Below are 16492 nucleotides of genomic sequence, written 5' to 3'. Positions count from 1 at the left end.
AGTACCCGCACCGACCGCTAGATGGCGCCATAGAGCCTCCCCCATGAGTCATCAGCGCGCACCTGTGGGACACAAAGCAGGGCAGACGGTCCCCTCGATCTTATTGGCTTTATTTCTTTTTCTTTAAAACAGAAAATGATCGCTTCACAACAGGCCTTTTCGAGCAAGCAATCCCCCCCCCCCCCCTCCCGTCACATTAAGCTTGCCAACACCTACAAAACAGTATCAAAAGTGCACCATAGTGTTAATACATCTTCTCCAAGTCTAACATTTTTTTATTTTTATTTTTTTCAATGATAATATCTTAATGAAATATTTATACAAATACCATTCTGTACACTAGAAACACACAGCCCAGTGCTCTCTCTCTCTCTGTAGGGTGAGGGCACCCACCTCCTGTCCACCCTCCGTTACATCCATGACCCAAATAAACAAAAGAAGAAGAAGCATCCGTCACAGTTTAGGTTAACATTGTGGGAGGCGAAGACTCCAGGCCGATATTACGTCATATGAATTAAATACCCACTCACCCCACACCCAAGGCAAAAACTAGAACACCACTCATACAGCCAGTCGATATCTGTACAACCCTCAGTCTTTTTTTTTTTTTTTTAAACTATCTCGACACAGTTTCATTCGTTATAGTCTCTGTCCTCGCAGCGGCGGTGGATGTAAGGGGGGGAGGCGGGGGGTGCAGGAAGGACATGGTAAGTAGAGGGAACTGCCACGGCTGAGCTGCAGAGAAAGCACGGGCACTACGGCAGCTACCACGCCGTGCGGCTTTACAATCGGCTGCCCCCCCTTCCTCCTCCTCCTCTTCCTCCACGTGAAGTTCGTAGAGAGCGTCTCTGTGGGACCGCGTGGCAAAGCGCCCCGGCTCCACCTCCGCTTCAGTCTCTGGACTGGTAAAAGAGGATGTAGCCCGACTCGGAGTTCTTGGAGATTTCGGAGGTGAGGCCGTAGAACTCCTCTATGGCCTGGGCGTCGATTTTCTACAGGAGCAGAGGAGAAGACGTCCGGCTCGGTTAGCAGAGAGAGAGAGAGAGGGAGGGACGTAAAACGGGAAGGAACGTCAAATGCTTCCCTGCCCACTTACCTCTACGATGTCGTCGTCAAAGAGCAGCCAGAAGTCGTGACTTTTTACAATGGCGATATAGTGACCCCTGTTTGGACCGCTGAAAAGAAACAAAGTCGTTTTGTTATAGTTCCAGAATGACGTTTCTTTAAAAAAAAAACACTTTCTGGGAATTTGAGTGGATCATTTATTTCCCTACAGGATACACAACCTGTTATAACCACTGAGCTATATAATACACTGGAGTGCTAATCGCCGCTGTTTGAACGAGTCGCTTTGAAGCCACCAGCCGCCATATTGGTACTCCCTATTTCCCCCCAGTAACTAAGGAATATGTGCGCTACAGCATCGAATAACGAGGATTTTCTCATGTTCAGGGGGGGCTTAAAACTTTTAAAATGTCAGATGCCATATAGTTTTAGGTTATGTTCTAAAACTATTAAGTAATGAGAAAGTCATGTGCTGAAATATTTGGCATTTTATTTATTTAAATATATATGTCTAACATTTATAAACATATAAATAACAATATACAAAAACATATATTTACATATATATATATATACACACACACACATATATACATACTTATATATACATATATATATTTAATATGAATAACATGTAAAATATTTCAGCACCTAATTTCCTAGTAGTTGATAGTGTTAGTACATCCACTGACTGTAGAATTACCTGTGAAACGTTTTCACTCAGCCAGAAAACTGCTTGTTGTTGCAACCAAATCCTGTGGGATTCTGTGAGTAGGGAGTAGCAAGATGGCGGCCAGTGACTTCAGTTTTTCGGCAAAATCAGCACTCCAGTGTATTATATAGCTCAGTGGTTATAACGCAAGGTTTTAATGAGGTAAAAATAGTTACACCACATTTAATGATGCATATGTTCTGCACGGTTCAAATTTAAAAGACAAAACGACATTAGTGGGGATAAATATGTATAAAAAAAAGCTACAACATTCTGGTTGCTCCGGGCTTTGCAGGGTGCTGCCTCCACTTTTACCGTGTGTGGGGGAAAAGGAACATTTAAGTTCCCCAACAAGGTTTAGGGAGGCTGCCTTTGAGGTGACGGACCGTCATGTCCTGATTTAACGGCCAGAGCGATGGGTGGAAATCACTCCTGCCTCTTTTTTATTTATTTATTTATTTTTTTTATATATATATATATATATATATATATATATATATATATATATATATATATATATATATATATATATATATATATATATATATATATATATATATATATATATATATAAAAATGAATACCAATAAATAACAAACGAAAATATTGGGATTTCCTTTACCTGCTCGACAAAATACAATCATTTTAAATGAAGATATTAGATGTATTTAGCCTATTTTAGTAAATGGATTCCAATTGAATAGAGTAAAAGTCGTTGGATAGAAGTTGTCCTGTTTACTATGAAATTAAAGTGAATGTGAAAAGTCTGCTTATTAAAAAAGACACGTTTAGAGTAGTGGAGGAATCCTAAGCCATCAAAAGGGTTTAAACAGGAGTTCATCTCAAAGGAGAGAAAGAAACGTTCAGGACACTAGATCCGCTCCAAACGAGTTCAGCCCTTTCATCTTCGTCTTTCTTTTCAGCGCTGGAGTCTGCCTCAACACGCACGCCTTAAATAAACACAGACATGCCGACTCCCACTCACGCAAGTCAAGAGGAGAGAGAGCGTTTCCACGGCGGGTTGCGCGTTCGCACACTCACCTCCCACAATGCACCACCACAGCAACCAGGTCGTACAGCCTCTCGGGGTTGGTGGCGTCTCCGGAGGTGTTGAAGAGACGGAGCTCCAGGGGGAAGACGACGCGATAGGACAGCTTGGTGTACCGCTGCAGCTGCTCCATGTACTTAAAGCGCTTCAGGTGCAGGGCCAGGATCATGGGCAGCTTCTTTACGCGCATCCTGGAGGACGGGAGAGACGGGGAAAACGACTGAGACGCCGAACACCGCGCTGTCCTGTGCCTTTAGCAGCTCTTAGCGTCCTAACCGGAAACTTCTACACGTTTCACTGGGATTTTATTAACCAGACCAACATAAACACTGCAAAAAGGCAACTAAAATAAGTCAAGTTTTCTTGAAATGAGTGTTTTTGTCCTTGATTTGAGCAATTAAACAAGATTATCTGCCAATGGAATTAGTATTTTTACTCCTAAAATAAGATAATTAGATATATTCACTTGAAATAAGACGATGGAGATGGTTTTAAGTGCAAAACATCTTATTCCATTGGCAGATCATCTTATTTACCTGTTCAAAACACTAATTTCAAGAAGATTTGACTTACTTTTAGTTCTCTTTTGGCAGTGAAGAGATGAATAACTGGAAGGTGTGTTCAGCTCCTCCTGAATCCGTGCTGGGCTAGAAAAGAAATCTCTCAAGCTCGGACTGACTGGACGGAGAGCACACCTCTTATTTTCCTTCAGTTTCGAAATTATGCTCTGCTTGGTGTTGATCTCTCACATAAAATCCCACTAAAACACAGCGGAGCGTCAGGATGGAAGAAAAACGTCTCCCACACTGCACAAACAGATCTACAAATAAGTAAAATGTTTTTAAAGTGAGTGTATTTGTCGTTGATTTGAGCAGGTAATTAAGATTATCTGCCAATGGAATGAGTATTTTGACCCCTAATCTAAGATAATTAGACATCCTGCACTTTAAAAAAAGATGATGGAGATGAGTTGTTCCTATTTTAAGTGCAAAAATCTTATTCCATTGGCAAATTACCTTTTTTAACTGCTCAAATCAAGGACAATTGCATTCATTTAAGAACATTTTGTTTATTTTAAGTTCCGTTTTTGCAGTACAAGGGGCGTGAATACTGTAGCGGGACGTCGTACAGAAGACGATCTGCTGCACTGACCTCTTGTGCGCCTCCTGCTTGCTTCTACATTCCTCACAGTAGTACTTGTACTCGCTGCACAGCGTCTCTGTGTTGCTGAACCCTCTGAGAGGAAACAAGAGGACAAACTGGTTAACCTACGGCCTACATTTACAGAAACAATCCCTCGTTTCCTGGTGCCGCCTGCGGCTTCCCGCACAAAGCATGCCGGCGGCCATTAGCTTCAATAGATCTCTAATAATGCCCGCATTTTTCGTAGCAACATGTCTGCTGTAAAAAGTAAAAACACTAAAAGGAGCGATATGACCAGTTTGCAGGAAGCCAACTCGGACTGCAGCTGGGTCAAAGAGCGACCCTGAAGCAGACTAGTTAGTATGCAGCGATTGAGCATTTAGCATCCCTTCTCAGTAATTCAGCTGCTTACATAAAACAAAGCTCGAAAACAGTAAAACACACAAATGCAGGCGGACAAAACGTGACTGATTCATTCTGCACGAATATAAAGAGAACGGTAAGAAAAGACGACGGATGAAACGTTATTTCTACGCAAAGCAATAGAAACTGGACCTCGTAGTGAACGGCTCACACCAGATTTAAGCCAAACTTGTTCATACCAATGGCAGCTTTAGATTTAAAGTAATTTTCTTATTACCAGTTTCAACAGTTAAAATGGAAAAATAACCCACATGTACTGGGAATTTAAAGTTTTAGTAAAGTTAAATATGTTCTTTATCACGTAGTTCTGGTATAAAATAGTAGCAGAAATGTTTCATCGTGAAAGTTAGAAAATGATCCTTTTTGTAAAATAAAAACGTTCAGGTATGAACTTAAATGTCCCGCTGCCAACATAATAGGTTTGTAGATGCCTTAATTAATAATTTGCTCCTTCTGAGTTTCTGAACCGTGTTCTTGGCTCCAACACCTGGTTGACAAAGCTGCTGTGATGTTGGAACGGCAGTAAAAAAAAGGTGAGAGACGTGCATCCCGCCCCGCTCAGGATCTTTGTTTACAGAAAGGACTACTAGCTTGTTTCCTCTCTTTCATCACATTTGGATCAGAACATGTTGTCTTTGGAGTTCTACGTGGACAAAACTCAAATTCTGCACTGCAAAAACGGATCTAAAAATAAGTAAAATGTTCTTAAAGTTAGTCTATTTATCCTTGATTTGAGCAGGTAAATAAGATTATCTGCCAATGGAATGAGTATTTAGACCCCTAAAATAAGATAATTAGACATCCTGCACTTGAAATAAGATGATTGAGATTAATTGTTCCTATTTTAAGTGCAAAAATCTTATTCCATTGGCAAATAATCTTATTTACCTGCTCAAATCAAGGATAAATACACTCATTTTAAGAACATTTTACTTATTTCTAGTTCCGTTTTTGCAGTGTGCGATTCCCTGCATTTTCCGGACCATGACCTTGGTCCTGATTGACGTGCCAAGCGGTCCGGATTTGGACCAGAACCAGGAAAAATAGAAAGATTAACTAAGGCAGTTCAGATCTCTCTGGAAAGCAAAAGCAATGCTCGCTGTGGTGTTGTCCTGCTCAGAGCGAGGCATTCCAGCTGATTCATTAAAATAAATTATTGATTTGTTTCTTGCGTTGGAGGAAACTGCGAGTTTCGCACCGAAGTGAGCAGCACCAGCGGTCACGCACCCTTGCAGCATAAACAAAGGGGCAGGCGAGGCCGGCAGCCTGTCAAACTCTCCGTTACGCCGACAGAAAAGAAAAGAAGATTCCTGCAGCATTGAGGTTTAAAACGAGGCTCAGTAACTTTTCACATTTGAAAACTGCAGCCATTGTCCTCAGCTCTTTAATAAAGCTCAGCGTGCATCTCTACCTGAGGCAATGTGTGATGGAGGTATTCTGCTCTACGTCCACAGAGAGGTCCAGAAAGTCTTCATCTTTGCTGCTTATCTGCAGAGAAAACAAAAAGAAACATTAAGATGCATTTAATGAACCAAAAGCACCTCAAAGATTTAACAGAGGGTTGCAGCTTTTTAGCCAACAAGGAAGACAAATCGACTTCAGAGCAAAAACGTAAACGCAGTGAAGGTGTGGAGCTCACGGTTTCACAGGTGAGACAACGCGTCTCGTTGGTCAGCGTGCCTTGGAAGATCTCGTGGACCCAGGTCGGAGCGGGCGTGGCGTTGCTGTTGTTGTTCTGGGAGTCCAATGTGCCGTTGGCGAGACGGCCGTTTGACTTCTCCTGCTTCCTCTCCTCCTGCAGCAGGTCTGCGATGGTGTTCAGCAGGTAGTTCAGGAACTCGTGAGCATCCTGCTGCATGTAGTTGTCAAACAGCTCTGAGGAGGGAGCAGAACAGAAACTTCAGAACAGATCTTCTCTTCCACCTCGCGCGCCTCTGACCGCGTCTCTCGTCGCCGCTTACCGTTCTCCTTGCGTAGCCTGGTGATGAACTTCTTGGGCGGTATGACGCCGACTTTCCTCTTCTGGTTGGCGATGCTGTGGAACAGGTCCGCCAGGCAGGTCAGCAGGTTCTCCTTGCGCCGGGGCTGGCTGCGGTACGCTAGGATCTTCTCCCGAAACGGCCGGCAGAAGTACAGAGCCTGCAGCACCGAGTTGCAGTAGCAGGTGTTCCCGAACTGAAAGACGCAGGAGAGAAACGTTCACTGCGCCGTATTTAGCTAGAAAACAGGAACCCATACAGCTCACGCGTTGAAAAATGAACCATTTAGATTCGGTGTGTGGCTGTAACCTCTGCATGAATAATATTTATCCACAACAAACGAGGCAGGCTATATTTCTAAATCAAAGCTGTCGCCTTCATTTCTTCTTACAGCATTAAAATGCAACTTAAAGCGCAAATAATGTGAATCAGTCTTTATTTATGCATGCCCACTGTGTGCAAGAAGGAGTGAAGATGTAATAATAATAATTATTATTATTATTATAATATTGGAAATATGTTTGATTTTTTTAAGTATTTTTGTTGGAATTGTCCAACCCGACTTGTTACACTTCTAAGAAAGTGGATAAACGCAGCACATAAATTCACTTTTCACCTGCATTCACAGCTGTGTTCCCCCCCCCCCATTCTTGTCCATTTTTTTTATCATTTATTCCTAAAATCCCAAAAGAAACATTTGTATTTCTGTTCATTTTCAGCACAACGTAACTGACGTAAGATCTTTTTTCTATGCTAATCCCAACATACTTCCCCGTAAAAGCCTGAAAAAGCACAAATGTGCAGCATTTCTTAAAAAAAAAAGTTCTAACAAAACTAATTTCCAGCAGTCAACAAAACAAAAAAACAGGAAAACTGCAGGAAAACTCTGCATGCAAACATGCTCCAAAGCACGGACATTTTTCAGCCGACTATGTAGGCGAGCCAAACCACAAATGCAAAGGAGAATTTATGAAGGACTTTTATTAGGTCACTTGGACACTGTTGTCTTATAGTTTAGCTGCTTTAGCCCCATCTGGCCAGCTTTGACCAAATTCCCCTCCATTCCTCCAAACCGACACCAATAAGGCTTCTCTACCTCATACAATCTCTCACAAAAAACAAACACAACCTAAACTATTCCTGTGAAATGCTCCAAAAAGTGTATGAACACCATAGCCCAGCGTCCTCACCAGGACTTTTTTTTGCACCCGTGTGTTGTTCTGTTCCCAGGACGCATTTCCAAAGCGGAGCGTTGCGTAGAGCAGCTCCAACATGGCGGATCGTTAAGCTAATAACAGCTAGCATTAGCTAATGTGGTTCGGGAGGTTTACTGACTTTTCTATGTTGGTCTCAAAGATCCGTGTCATACTGACCGTTACGCTCATATAAACTAGCGTAACGGTCTGATTTCAGCGTAACTTTGACAACCTTCGGCGTAACGGCCCATTACGCTGAAATGTAACCATGTAGCCCACGACTGAACACTTTGTCCAAATGCAGTAAAATGGGACGGATTACCATTTTTCAGCACAGTAATGAATAATAGGACCATTGGTCTGCGGTGTAAGCAGCTAACTGAGGACTAGCCATTTTTATTTTACGTCCAGCAAATGAGTGTAAAAGTGTACACCATCTGAATCATCACATCGACATCAGTTTGCTAACCAGTTGATGATCGCTGCTTATGCTAGTGCTAACGCCACGGTTAGCTTAGGCTACGTTCACACTGCAGGTCTAGATGCTCAATTCAGATTTTTTTTCCTGCGGTCGTTCAAACTGCTGATTAAATGCAACCGCTAAGCAACCCGCATGTACACAAGGAGAAAGTAGATGTTGCAACAACGCATCCAATTCATTATATGGAAGTGACAACAATTCGTAACTGGACGGTTCAGGCTGCCATGAAAAAGTCGGATATTTGTGGCGTTTGCCTGCAGTGTAATCTGAACGTTGATTTTACTTCCACTAAACGTTCTTCAGGCTGATTCAATAACATTTACCTGTTTTTTCACATAGTTTGTTGTTTTCTTTGAACCGTGTACGTTTTTTGTGTTTCCATTTGTTGCCTCTTGGCCAGGACTCCCTTGAAAAAGAGGTTTTTAATCTGTTTTTCCTGGTTAAATAAAAAGGTAAAAGAAAACTGATACTCTTGTGGTGAAATGACCCAGCCTCCCCTCCTTTAACCCACAGGTACCCTGGCTGCACCACAGAAGCGAGACGTTACATCTCTCTTGCTCTTGTTTCCCATTTTATCAATAGCAAAATCTCATAAGCAGTTGTACAGCTCACTTTACTTCGTAGAATAATAAAGCTACAATTATCTACGAGTCTGCAGAACCAAAGAGGAAAAATTTTAGTTGTTTTTTTTTTGTTGAGGTTTGGAAACTTCAAGTTCCAATGTGCAATCAGCTGCAGGCACCAGAGAAGCCACAGGAATCCAGACATTAGGAAAGCAAACATGTAAACAATAATATTAGTTAGAGCTTCGGGTTTTTAGTAGAGCGAGTCCTTAGTACGGTAGATATTTAGTAAATCATGAGAACAACACGCTGCTAAAGCCGTCTCCTGGTTCACCAATGTGGAAAAATGCTCTTTCCACAATGTTTTTGGCATCTGGACAAACTTCAAATCAGTTAAAATCTATAATTCTCAGAACCGGTCTGGACTATTTCAGATCCACAGCTTGTCAGCAATAACTTCTCCACACAAAAACAAGTTTCCTGGCATCTAAACTGAACCCGGTTCAAAAACCCTGACCCCTTTGGATTTGTGCGTGTTTGTCGGGTAATAACTCAAATCAACGTTGAGCTGCGATGAGCTAAAAGGTAACAAGTTGTTGATTGCTCAGAAAAAAAAACGGTCAGATTCAGATTTGCATCTTATCTAAAAAAGGAAAAGCAAACCTATCTAGACTCGGGAAATGTAAACAAATAGCGAGCCAAACTTTTCAGGGCTGCACCAGATGCCTCCCTCCCCCTGAGATACGCTGGTTGTAGAAAAGTAGGGAGCAGGGGAGGCCAGGGGCTCCTCCGGCTGCTGCAAGCAGAGCTCACACTTCCCATGTCAAGATTTTCTGCCTTTTTAGACTCACTTCCCCAGGTTACTGCTAAAGTCAGCAAACAAAGGTTCCTACGAATCTAACAGCAGAAACGTTACGACTGTTTAAAATGAACGCATAAAACACCAGAACCATCCAACATGTCACGGAGCTTACAGAGTGAACCCCCCCCCCCAGAATCAACCTTGTCAGGACTTGTTCCCCCTTCTGAGTTACATAAAGACAGAAAACAAAGTGTAAAAACCATCTTCTTAAAGGTCAAAGTTCTGCATTTCTACTGTTTTCATCTTAAATAAACAGACTAGACCTGATACACTGCAAGAATGGAACTAAAAATAAGTCAAATTTTCCTGAAGTTAGTGCATTTGTCCTTGATTTGAGCGGGTAAATATGATTATCTGCCAATGGAATGATCATTTTGACACCCGAAATAAGATAATTAGATATACTGCACCTGAAATAAGATGATAGAGATGAGTTGTTCCTATTTTAAGTGCAAAAATCTCATTCTATTGGCGAACCATCTTATTTACCCGCTCAAATCAAGGACAAATACAGCCCTTTCAAGAAAATCTGACTTATTTTTAGTTTCCTTTTTGCAGTGTATGCTGTTTCACAGCACCAACATGAAAACATTTGTTTTTATTTAAAACAAACAAAAGCACTACATGTGACCTTTCTTTAGTGGTAGATGAATTTCATTTTATGCTCTACTGTCTGTTGTACAGTAACTTAAGAAGAGTTTTGTTTGGAAAAAAAAAAAAATCAATACAGTAATCCAGATTTATTATGGTTGGCTGAAGGGGAAATGTTGGGCTGGTTATTTGAGAATTAAATCTTCTGTGTGGCGCGATATGTGGAGCAAGCATGGAAAATGAGCCTGAAAACTCTGCATCCTGCTATGTTATATTACAGGTATATTTAAAGTGGTGTTGAACATATGGTCCTCTTCCTTTTTGGGGGTTTGTAGAGTCTTATGAGACCATGTGGGCTGGGCACATGTGTGCATGACACTTAAAAGTCATTTATTCATTCATTCACTACTGTTGCCAAAATAAACATATTGATTATTATAGGTAGAATAATGTTCTAACATTCATTTGCAGTTCATTTGTTTTTTGATACAAACTAATTAATGTGAGCAAACATGCTTCTCGTGGAAAATAAATCTTTTTGCCGCTTTGCTCTTTATATAAAAAAAAAACAAACACAAATATAAACAGCAGGTATTTGCTGTATAATCCATTAGCTGTCTGCTCTGGTAGAATCACATCATGGTGTTTAAAGGTGCATCACTGCATAAACCATTTCATGTAGGTGATGTTGCTGCAGATGTAAATTCTCCAAAGAATTATGGCATGCTGTTGTTTTGTCAGGATAAATGTCCCTCCTCAGTAAAAAGGTTTGTTGCATTAATGATACGCAGCTCTACCTAGTTGACTTCTGATTGGCTATAACTATATTTGGAAAACAGGTCACATTTCTCTCGTCCTTCGGGACTGAGTGGAAACTTCTATCCGTTTTTTCTAGTGTTGCACCGATAACGATACCAGTAACGGCCGGGGCGCCGATACCGCACTAAAATGGTGGTATCCGTATCGGCGAGTACCAACAAACAGGTCACAGATACCATTTTGATGTTTGTATGTCACACTTGAACGCAGCCTTCTCTCTCCCGACACTCACTAGTTCTACTGGATTCACTTTGTATTGGTCTTTTTTCCTGCTTTATTAAGGTAGCAGCTTGACAAAGCCATGATAGCAATTATTTTACATTCAAGTAGTATGCTGTTCTTAATATATACACACACACATAAATTTCAAAGTAATGGTATCGGTATCAGCCGATACTGCACAGCCAGGTATTGGGCCAAAAAATGGCATCGGCGCAACACCCTCGGACATATCAGCTCCCCTTTTTAGTAACCGCTGTGAAGTTAGTTTGAGGTGAATATGGGACATTAGCCCTCCGCGGCTTCCAGCCAATACAGGGAGGCTGATCTGGGGCTGCTGCTCCTTCGCCTGATGGTGTGCTCTGATTGGAGAATTTAATGACAGAGAAAGATAACCTATATTCTGATCTGACGGTTTTTGAGCAAAGCAACAAAGCTGACTGCCCCGGAGATCCTTCTGTATTCACTTTTGAGATTCACACAGCCTCTTCAGTGCACAACAGACCATATTATACCTCCAAAACCTCAGAAAAATTTAATTTGCTGTCATGGCCCCTTTAATAGAGCAACATTACCTTGATAAGAGTGATCGGTGGCGCTCCAGCACCAACACTGTCTTTATTGTCGCGACTGGAAATATTTTAAATTAGCAAACCTTTTCTTACAAGTTGCACAAAAGTACACTATTGTTCTTTCAGCCAGCTGACTGGCAGTGTGCAACGACAGGTTGGGGAGGAGGAGCGCAGCGCTACTTTATGCTCCGCACAGCAAGAAAAAGAAAGACGGTCACATCAGTCCTTTTTCTGCCATCTCATTAAAAAGGACTTTAAACCACAGGAACAGGGTTATTTAAAGCCTCCAACACACGAAAACATATATTGCCTCTGGAATTTCAAACAGTGGCGCTCGCAACGTTTCAGTTGCTGGTTTGACTCTTTAACAATGTTGCCACACCGTAAAAAAAAACATGGTTTGGTCATACACAACATGTGTGAAAAGGTAGAAGCAGTTTTAAGGCCTTTATCAGACGTATGTCAGACAAACAAGTGGGCCCAAGCACCCGATCACGCTGAAACATTTAATAACTCACAAAACCAAGAGTTGCATTTCATGGTTTATTTTTACTCAGCCCGAATCTAATCTTTTATTAAAAGGGACATAGGGAATTAAAGTGAGTTCCTTTGTCTTAAATACTATGGTCTGTGTTCTTTATTCCATCAATAAGTGGCTATAGCTGATTCGGAAGTTAACTTTAGGATAAAACTGCGTTGTTGTTTTTTTTTCAGATCAATGCAGGTCCAGTTTCTAAAGACTTTAAAAGAAGTCCCCCCCCCCCTCCCCAGGCTCACATTTTACTTTTAATTTTTATTGCAGACATTGGAAAGAACATTTCTACAGCTGAAGTGTCCCTTTATGCATATGCATATGTTGACTGTAACAAACAGGAAGTAGAGGTTGCCAACCAGCACAGACCACAGATCAGTAACGGAGTGAGGTTTTTATCAAATTGTTGCTATTTTTTCCCCACTGACGAGACTAACAAATGCTTGAGTGCCTTCGTCGGTCAACAGGAACCTTTCGAGTGTTATGGGAACATTCAGGAAGAGGCCGGCAGCAGAAACAGGTGATCAGTCATGTGACGTAAAAGTTCTCTACGTCAGAACTAATTCGACAAATGCGTCTCCCCTTTAGCATTTACCGTTTTTGGAAAAAGTCTAAAACTATCTCAAGTGAGCGTAAAGACTTTTTTTTCTTGGCGAAATTTAGTGAGTTAATTTGAATTTTGCTGTTTCCATCAACATTTCTTTTTCTTGATGCACATTAAAAGCACGCTTCTGCTGAGTGAGCCGATTCCAGGGAAATTGGGAAAACAGTGAACCTGGCAGTAAGTCTTATGAACATAAATATTTTATTGCAACTCATCCAAACCACACAACAGGCTGGTTATGTAAAGATTAAGTATATACTAAGATACTTTAATCAAGGCACCTATCGGACAGCCGGTCGAGGCAGATGACCGTTCATACTGAGCCTGGTTCTGCTGGAGGTTTTCCTTCCTGTTAATGGGGAGTTTTTCTTTCCACTGTGGCCTCATGCTTGCTCGGTATGAGGGATTGCTGCAAAGCCATGGACAATACAGACGACTCTCCCTGCAGCTTTACGCTTCTTCAGGAGTGAATGCTGCTTGTCGGGACTTTGATGCAATCAACAGGATTCCCTTATATAGGACATTTTTTGACCAATCTGTATAATCTGACTGATTTTGACTTTGTAAAGTGCCTTGAGATGACATGTTTCATGAATTGGCGCTATATAAATAAAATTTAATTGAAGTGAATTATGTAAACATTTAAAGGGGAGGACATTAAATCAACTTTTAAAGAAAAGATACCCAAACTTAAGAAGCACTCCATCGTTTACTCACGTTGACCAGGCCAAAGTAGTGCTCATTGACCGGAAACTGCTCAGATCCAATCTCTTTCTCCAGAGCAGAGGCATTGGCGCCCTGTAAAATGTGCAACACATACATGTTATATTTTTTTTTTTTTGGCAAACTCTTGATGAATTTGGCCTTTCATCATCACACCACACTGACAATTAATTTATTCTGATGGATAATTTCAAAACAACTCTTGCTCAAATGAGACATTTCTCACAATCTGGCAGTAATATCTGGCAGTAATGGTGGGCATGCCTGCACTTACTTCCACCCCTCCCACAGGACTTTACATACAACACTGCCGGGGTGATTTATAGAGGTTTGCATGATGTTAGGGAAGCTTGATAAAGCTACAATATGAAGAGAATACGCGATCAAGCCGCAGAAAGGAGGACAAGAAGAAACGGGAGCTGGAGACGGAGCACACAACTACGCCGCTAATGTTATAACAATGTCGTCATAGCCCACATTACTAGGATCTGTTAGCTGGTTAAAGCCCAGCGCGATATCCTAGTTGCTGCGTTCAATGTTTCCTCCACCAGCAATAAAGGCCAACTGTCTCTCCCCCCCACTCTGAAGTCACCCATTACCCAGCTGCTCCAGTTGTTGACAAGCAGAAACACTGATTTTAGCTAAAGATTAGCCGGTTAGCTTCAAATCCCAGCGTCAGCAGGTGCACTGTCACCGTCCGCACATATTAATACCGACAAACACGACCTGATTGCAGTGCAAAGCTACCGGCTAAGAACCTAGACACGCTCGTATAAAGTCCATATTCAGCCTTTGACATGAAAAAAAAAAGGAGTGCGGAGGAGAAGGCGGTGGGTGGCTACGTACCGAATCTGCTTGCTTAGCACAACTACCAGCATTAACTGCTTTAATTTCTATTTCCACGGCTTAAATAGCTAATAACGGCGTAGTCGTGGTTTTTCCGATAATAACATAGTTTGAATAATGCCAGTACGCGGCCACTGTGCACTCACCATGGTACAAAAAGAAGCAAATTTTGAGACTGTCATTAGGATTTCCATTCGGCTAGCGCCATCTTCCACAACACAGCCGCGCGCTGACAGGACTGGGCTGGCTGTCCTCGTGAGGAGACGCTGCTGAGCTCGCGACTGCTGCGGACAAACAGCCCGTGGAAGACAAGAGCGTTCACTGCCGGCTGCTTCCCTCTTCGGCTAGCTCGCGGGATTCTCGTTGCGGATCAGTTTCGGCACGCATTTGTACAATCCTTACTAAACGTTAGGCGGAACATTAAAAAGTACAAAAAACAGAGCAAGTAACGTCGGTTTAAACGGTCAGTGTCAGTAAACAAATTACAAGTGAGCGCCCTGTTGGTTAGGGCAGAAGCTTCCGTGGGTTTGCGCATGCGTGCTACTCTAGCGAAACATTTTTAAATAAATAAAGGATGTTGTGGATGGCTGGAAATATAAATATCCTTTATTGCTCCTCTGTGGGGAAATTCAGGTGTACAAGCAGGAAAGTATGCAGGTACACACAGAAGTGAATGAATATATATATATATATATATATATATATATATATATATATATATATATATATATATATATATATATATATATATATATATATATATACACACACATATATATACATATATATATATATATATATATATATATATATATATATATATACACACATATATATACATATATATATATATATATATATATATATATATATACACACACACACATATATATATATATATATATATATATTTATATATATATATACACACATATATATATATATATATATATATATATATATATATATATATATATATACACACATATATATATATATATATATATATATTAGTGTTGTGCCGATGCCATTTTTTTGGCCCCGATACCAATACCCGATATCTGGCTGTGCAGTATTGGCTGATACCGATACCATACCGATACCATCTGTTTGGAATTGATGTGTGTGTATATATGAAGAACTGCATACTACTTACGGTAGTAGAACTTTTTATTGCCTACCTGGAATGGGTGACAATAGTTGAATAAACCTTTGGCTCTCAAATGCCTAAATAGTGCAACTTTCACGAACTTATATAACATGTATAATACTAGTCGGGAGAGAGAAGGCTGCGTTCAAGTGACATACAAACATCAAAATGGTATTAGTGCCCTATTTGTTGGTACTTGCCGATACCGATTACACCATTTTAGTGCTGGATCTGGGCCCCGTCCAATACTGGTATCGGTATATATATATGTATGTATGTATGCATACCAGCACCTCTTGCGACCCCACAAGGGATAGACAAGTTAGAAATTGGATATATATAATCAGAAGTGACTGTAAGATTTGGGAAAATTTACAGCATCGGAAAAATAACACTATACAGTTATTGAAAAACGCATACTCAGATAGATAAATGTGCAACTGTGTAGGATAATTTACAAATGTTCAGAGTGCGCATCTGTGCATGCAGAATAGCCGAACGATTACAACACAAAACTGTGCATATAACAGCAGATTAGGGCTAGGCGATATGGCTTACAAAATAAAATCTCGATTTTATAATACGATTAATCGTTTTTTTCTCTCCTCCTTTTCATTTCAGAAAAATAAATTTGAAAAACTTGACAAAATAAATACAAGCTGTGAAACATGACTGTAAAACAAGATGGCAGGCTCTGCCATTAAAAACAATGAAACTATAACAAAATGTTTGCTGCTAGTGGTGTTACGCAATGAGCTAAGAACAGGCTTTACTTCACTTTTGTAACACCAAACTAACTTTTTAAAAAAGTATATGAATAAATTAAATACCTCGTACCATAGTAAAAAAAATAATTTCTCTATACAATATTTTGACTAAATTTATATTCAGCATTGCTGCTATTCTCTTCATGGAAGCCCAGTGAGTGCACTGGCAAAATAAAATCCAGATTTTCCAAAAATTA

The 16492-nt window shown here is 40.7% G+C and overlaps 1 protein-coding gene across 1 annotated transcript; it reads right to left on the bottom strand.

Annotated features, from left to right (window-relative positions):
* Window positions 1–94: 94 nt before the first annotated feature.
* usp12a (ubiquitin specific peptidase 12a) lies at window positions 95–14897 on the bottom strand. Its single transcript, XM_036125164.1, has 9 exons — window positions 14525–14897; window positions 13527–13607; window positions 6353–6566; window positions 6031–6266; window positions 5803–5879; window positions 3978–4061; window positions 2819–3016; window positions 1097–1175; window positions 95–992 (listed from the first exon to the last, which is right to left on the bottom strand). The coding sequence occupies exons 1-9, from the start codon at window positions 14570–14572 to the stop codon at window positions 891–893; spliced, it is 1119 nt and encodes a 372-aa protein (XP_035981057.1). The 5' UTR covers window positions 14573–14897; the 3' UTR covers window positions 95–890.
* Between the last annotated feature and the right edge of the window lie 1595 nt (window positions 14898–16492).

Source organism: Fundulus heteroclitus, chromosome 21 (genome assembly GCF_011125445.2).
Source record: "Fundulus heteroclitus isolate FHET01 chromosome 21, MU-UCD_Fhet_4.1, whole genome shotgun sequence".
NCBI classification, from domain to species: domain Eukaryota; kingdom Metazoa; phylum Chordata; class Actinopteri; order Cyprinodontiformes; family Fundulidae; genus Fundulus; species Fundulus heteroclitus.
The sequence above is the reverse complement of the archived record's forward strand: the minus strand, read 5'-3'. Positions and strand labels throughout refer to the sequence as shown.

What these genes read in the sequence shown, in the direction of transcription:
- usp12a (XM_036125164.1), bottom strand. Translation starts at nt 14,572, where the DNA reads ATGGAAATCCTAATGACAGTCTCAAAATTTGCTTCTTTTTGTACCATG. An exon ending in AAGCAGGAGGCGCACAAGAG is followed by an intron (nt 3,017 to 3,977) that starts GTCAGTGCAGCA and finishes CCCGTCCTCCAG; the next exon opens with GATGCGCGTAAAGAAGCTGC. An exon ending in GTGGTGGTGCATTGTGGGAG is followed by an intron (nt 1,176 to 2,818) that starts GTGAGTGTGCGA and finishes GTTTCTTTTCAG; the next exon opens with CGGTCCAAACAGGGGTCACT.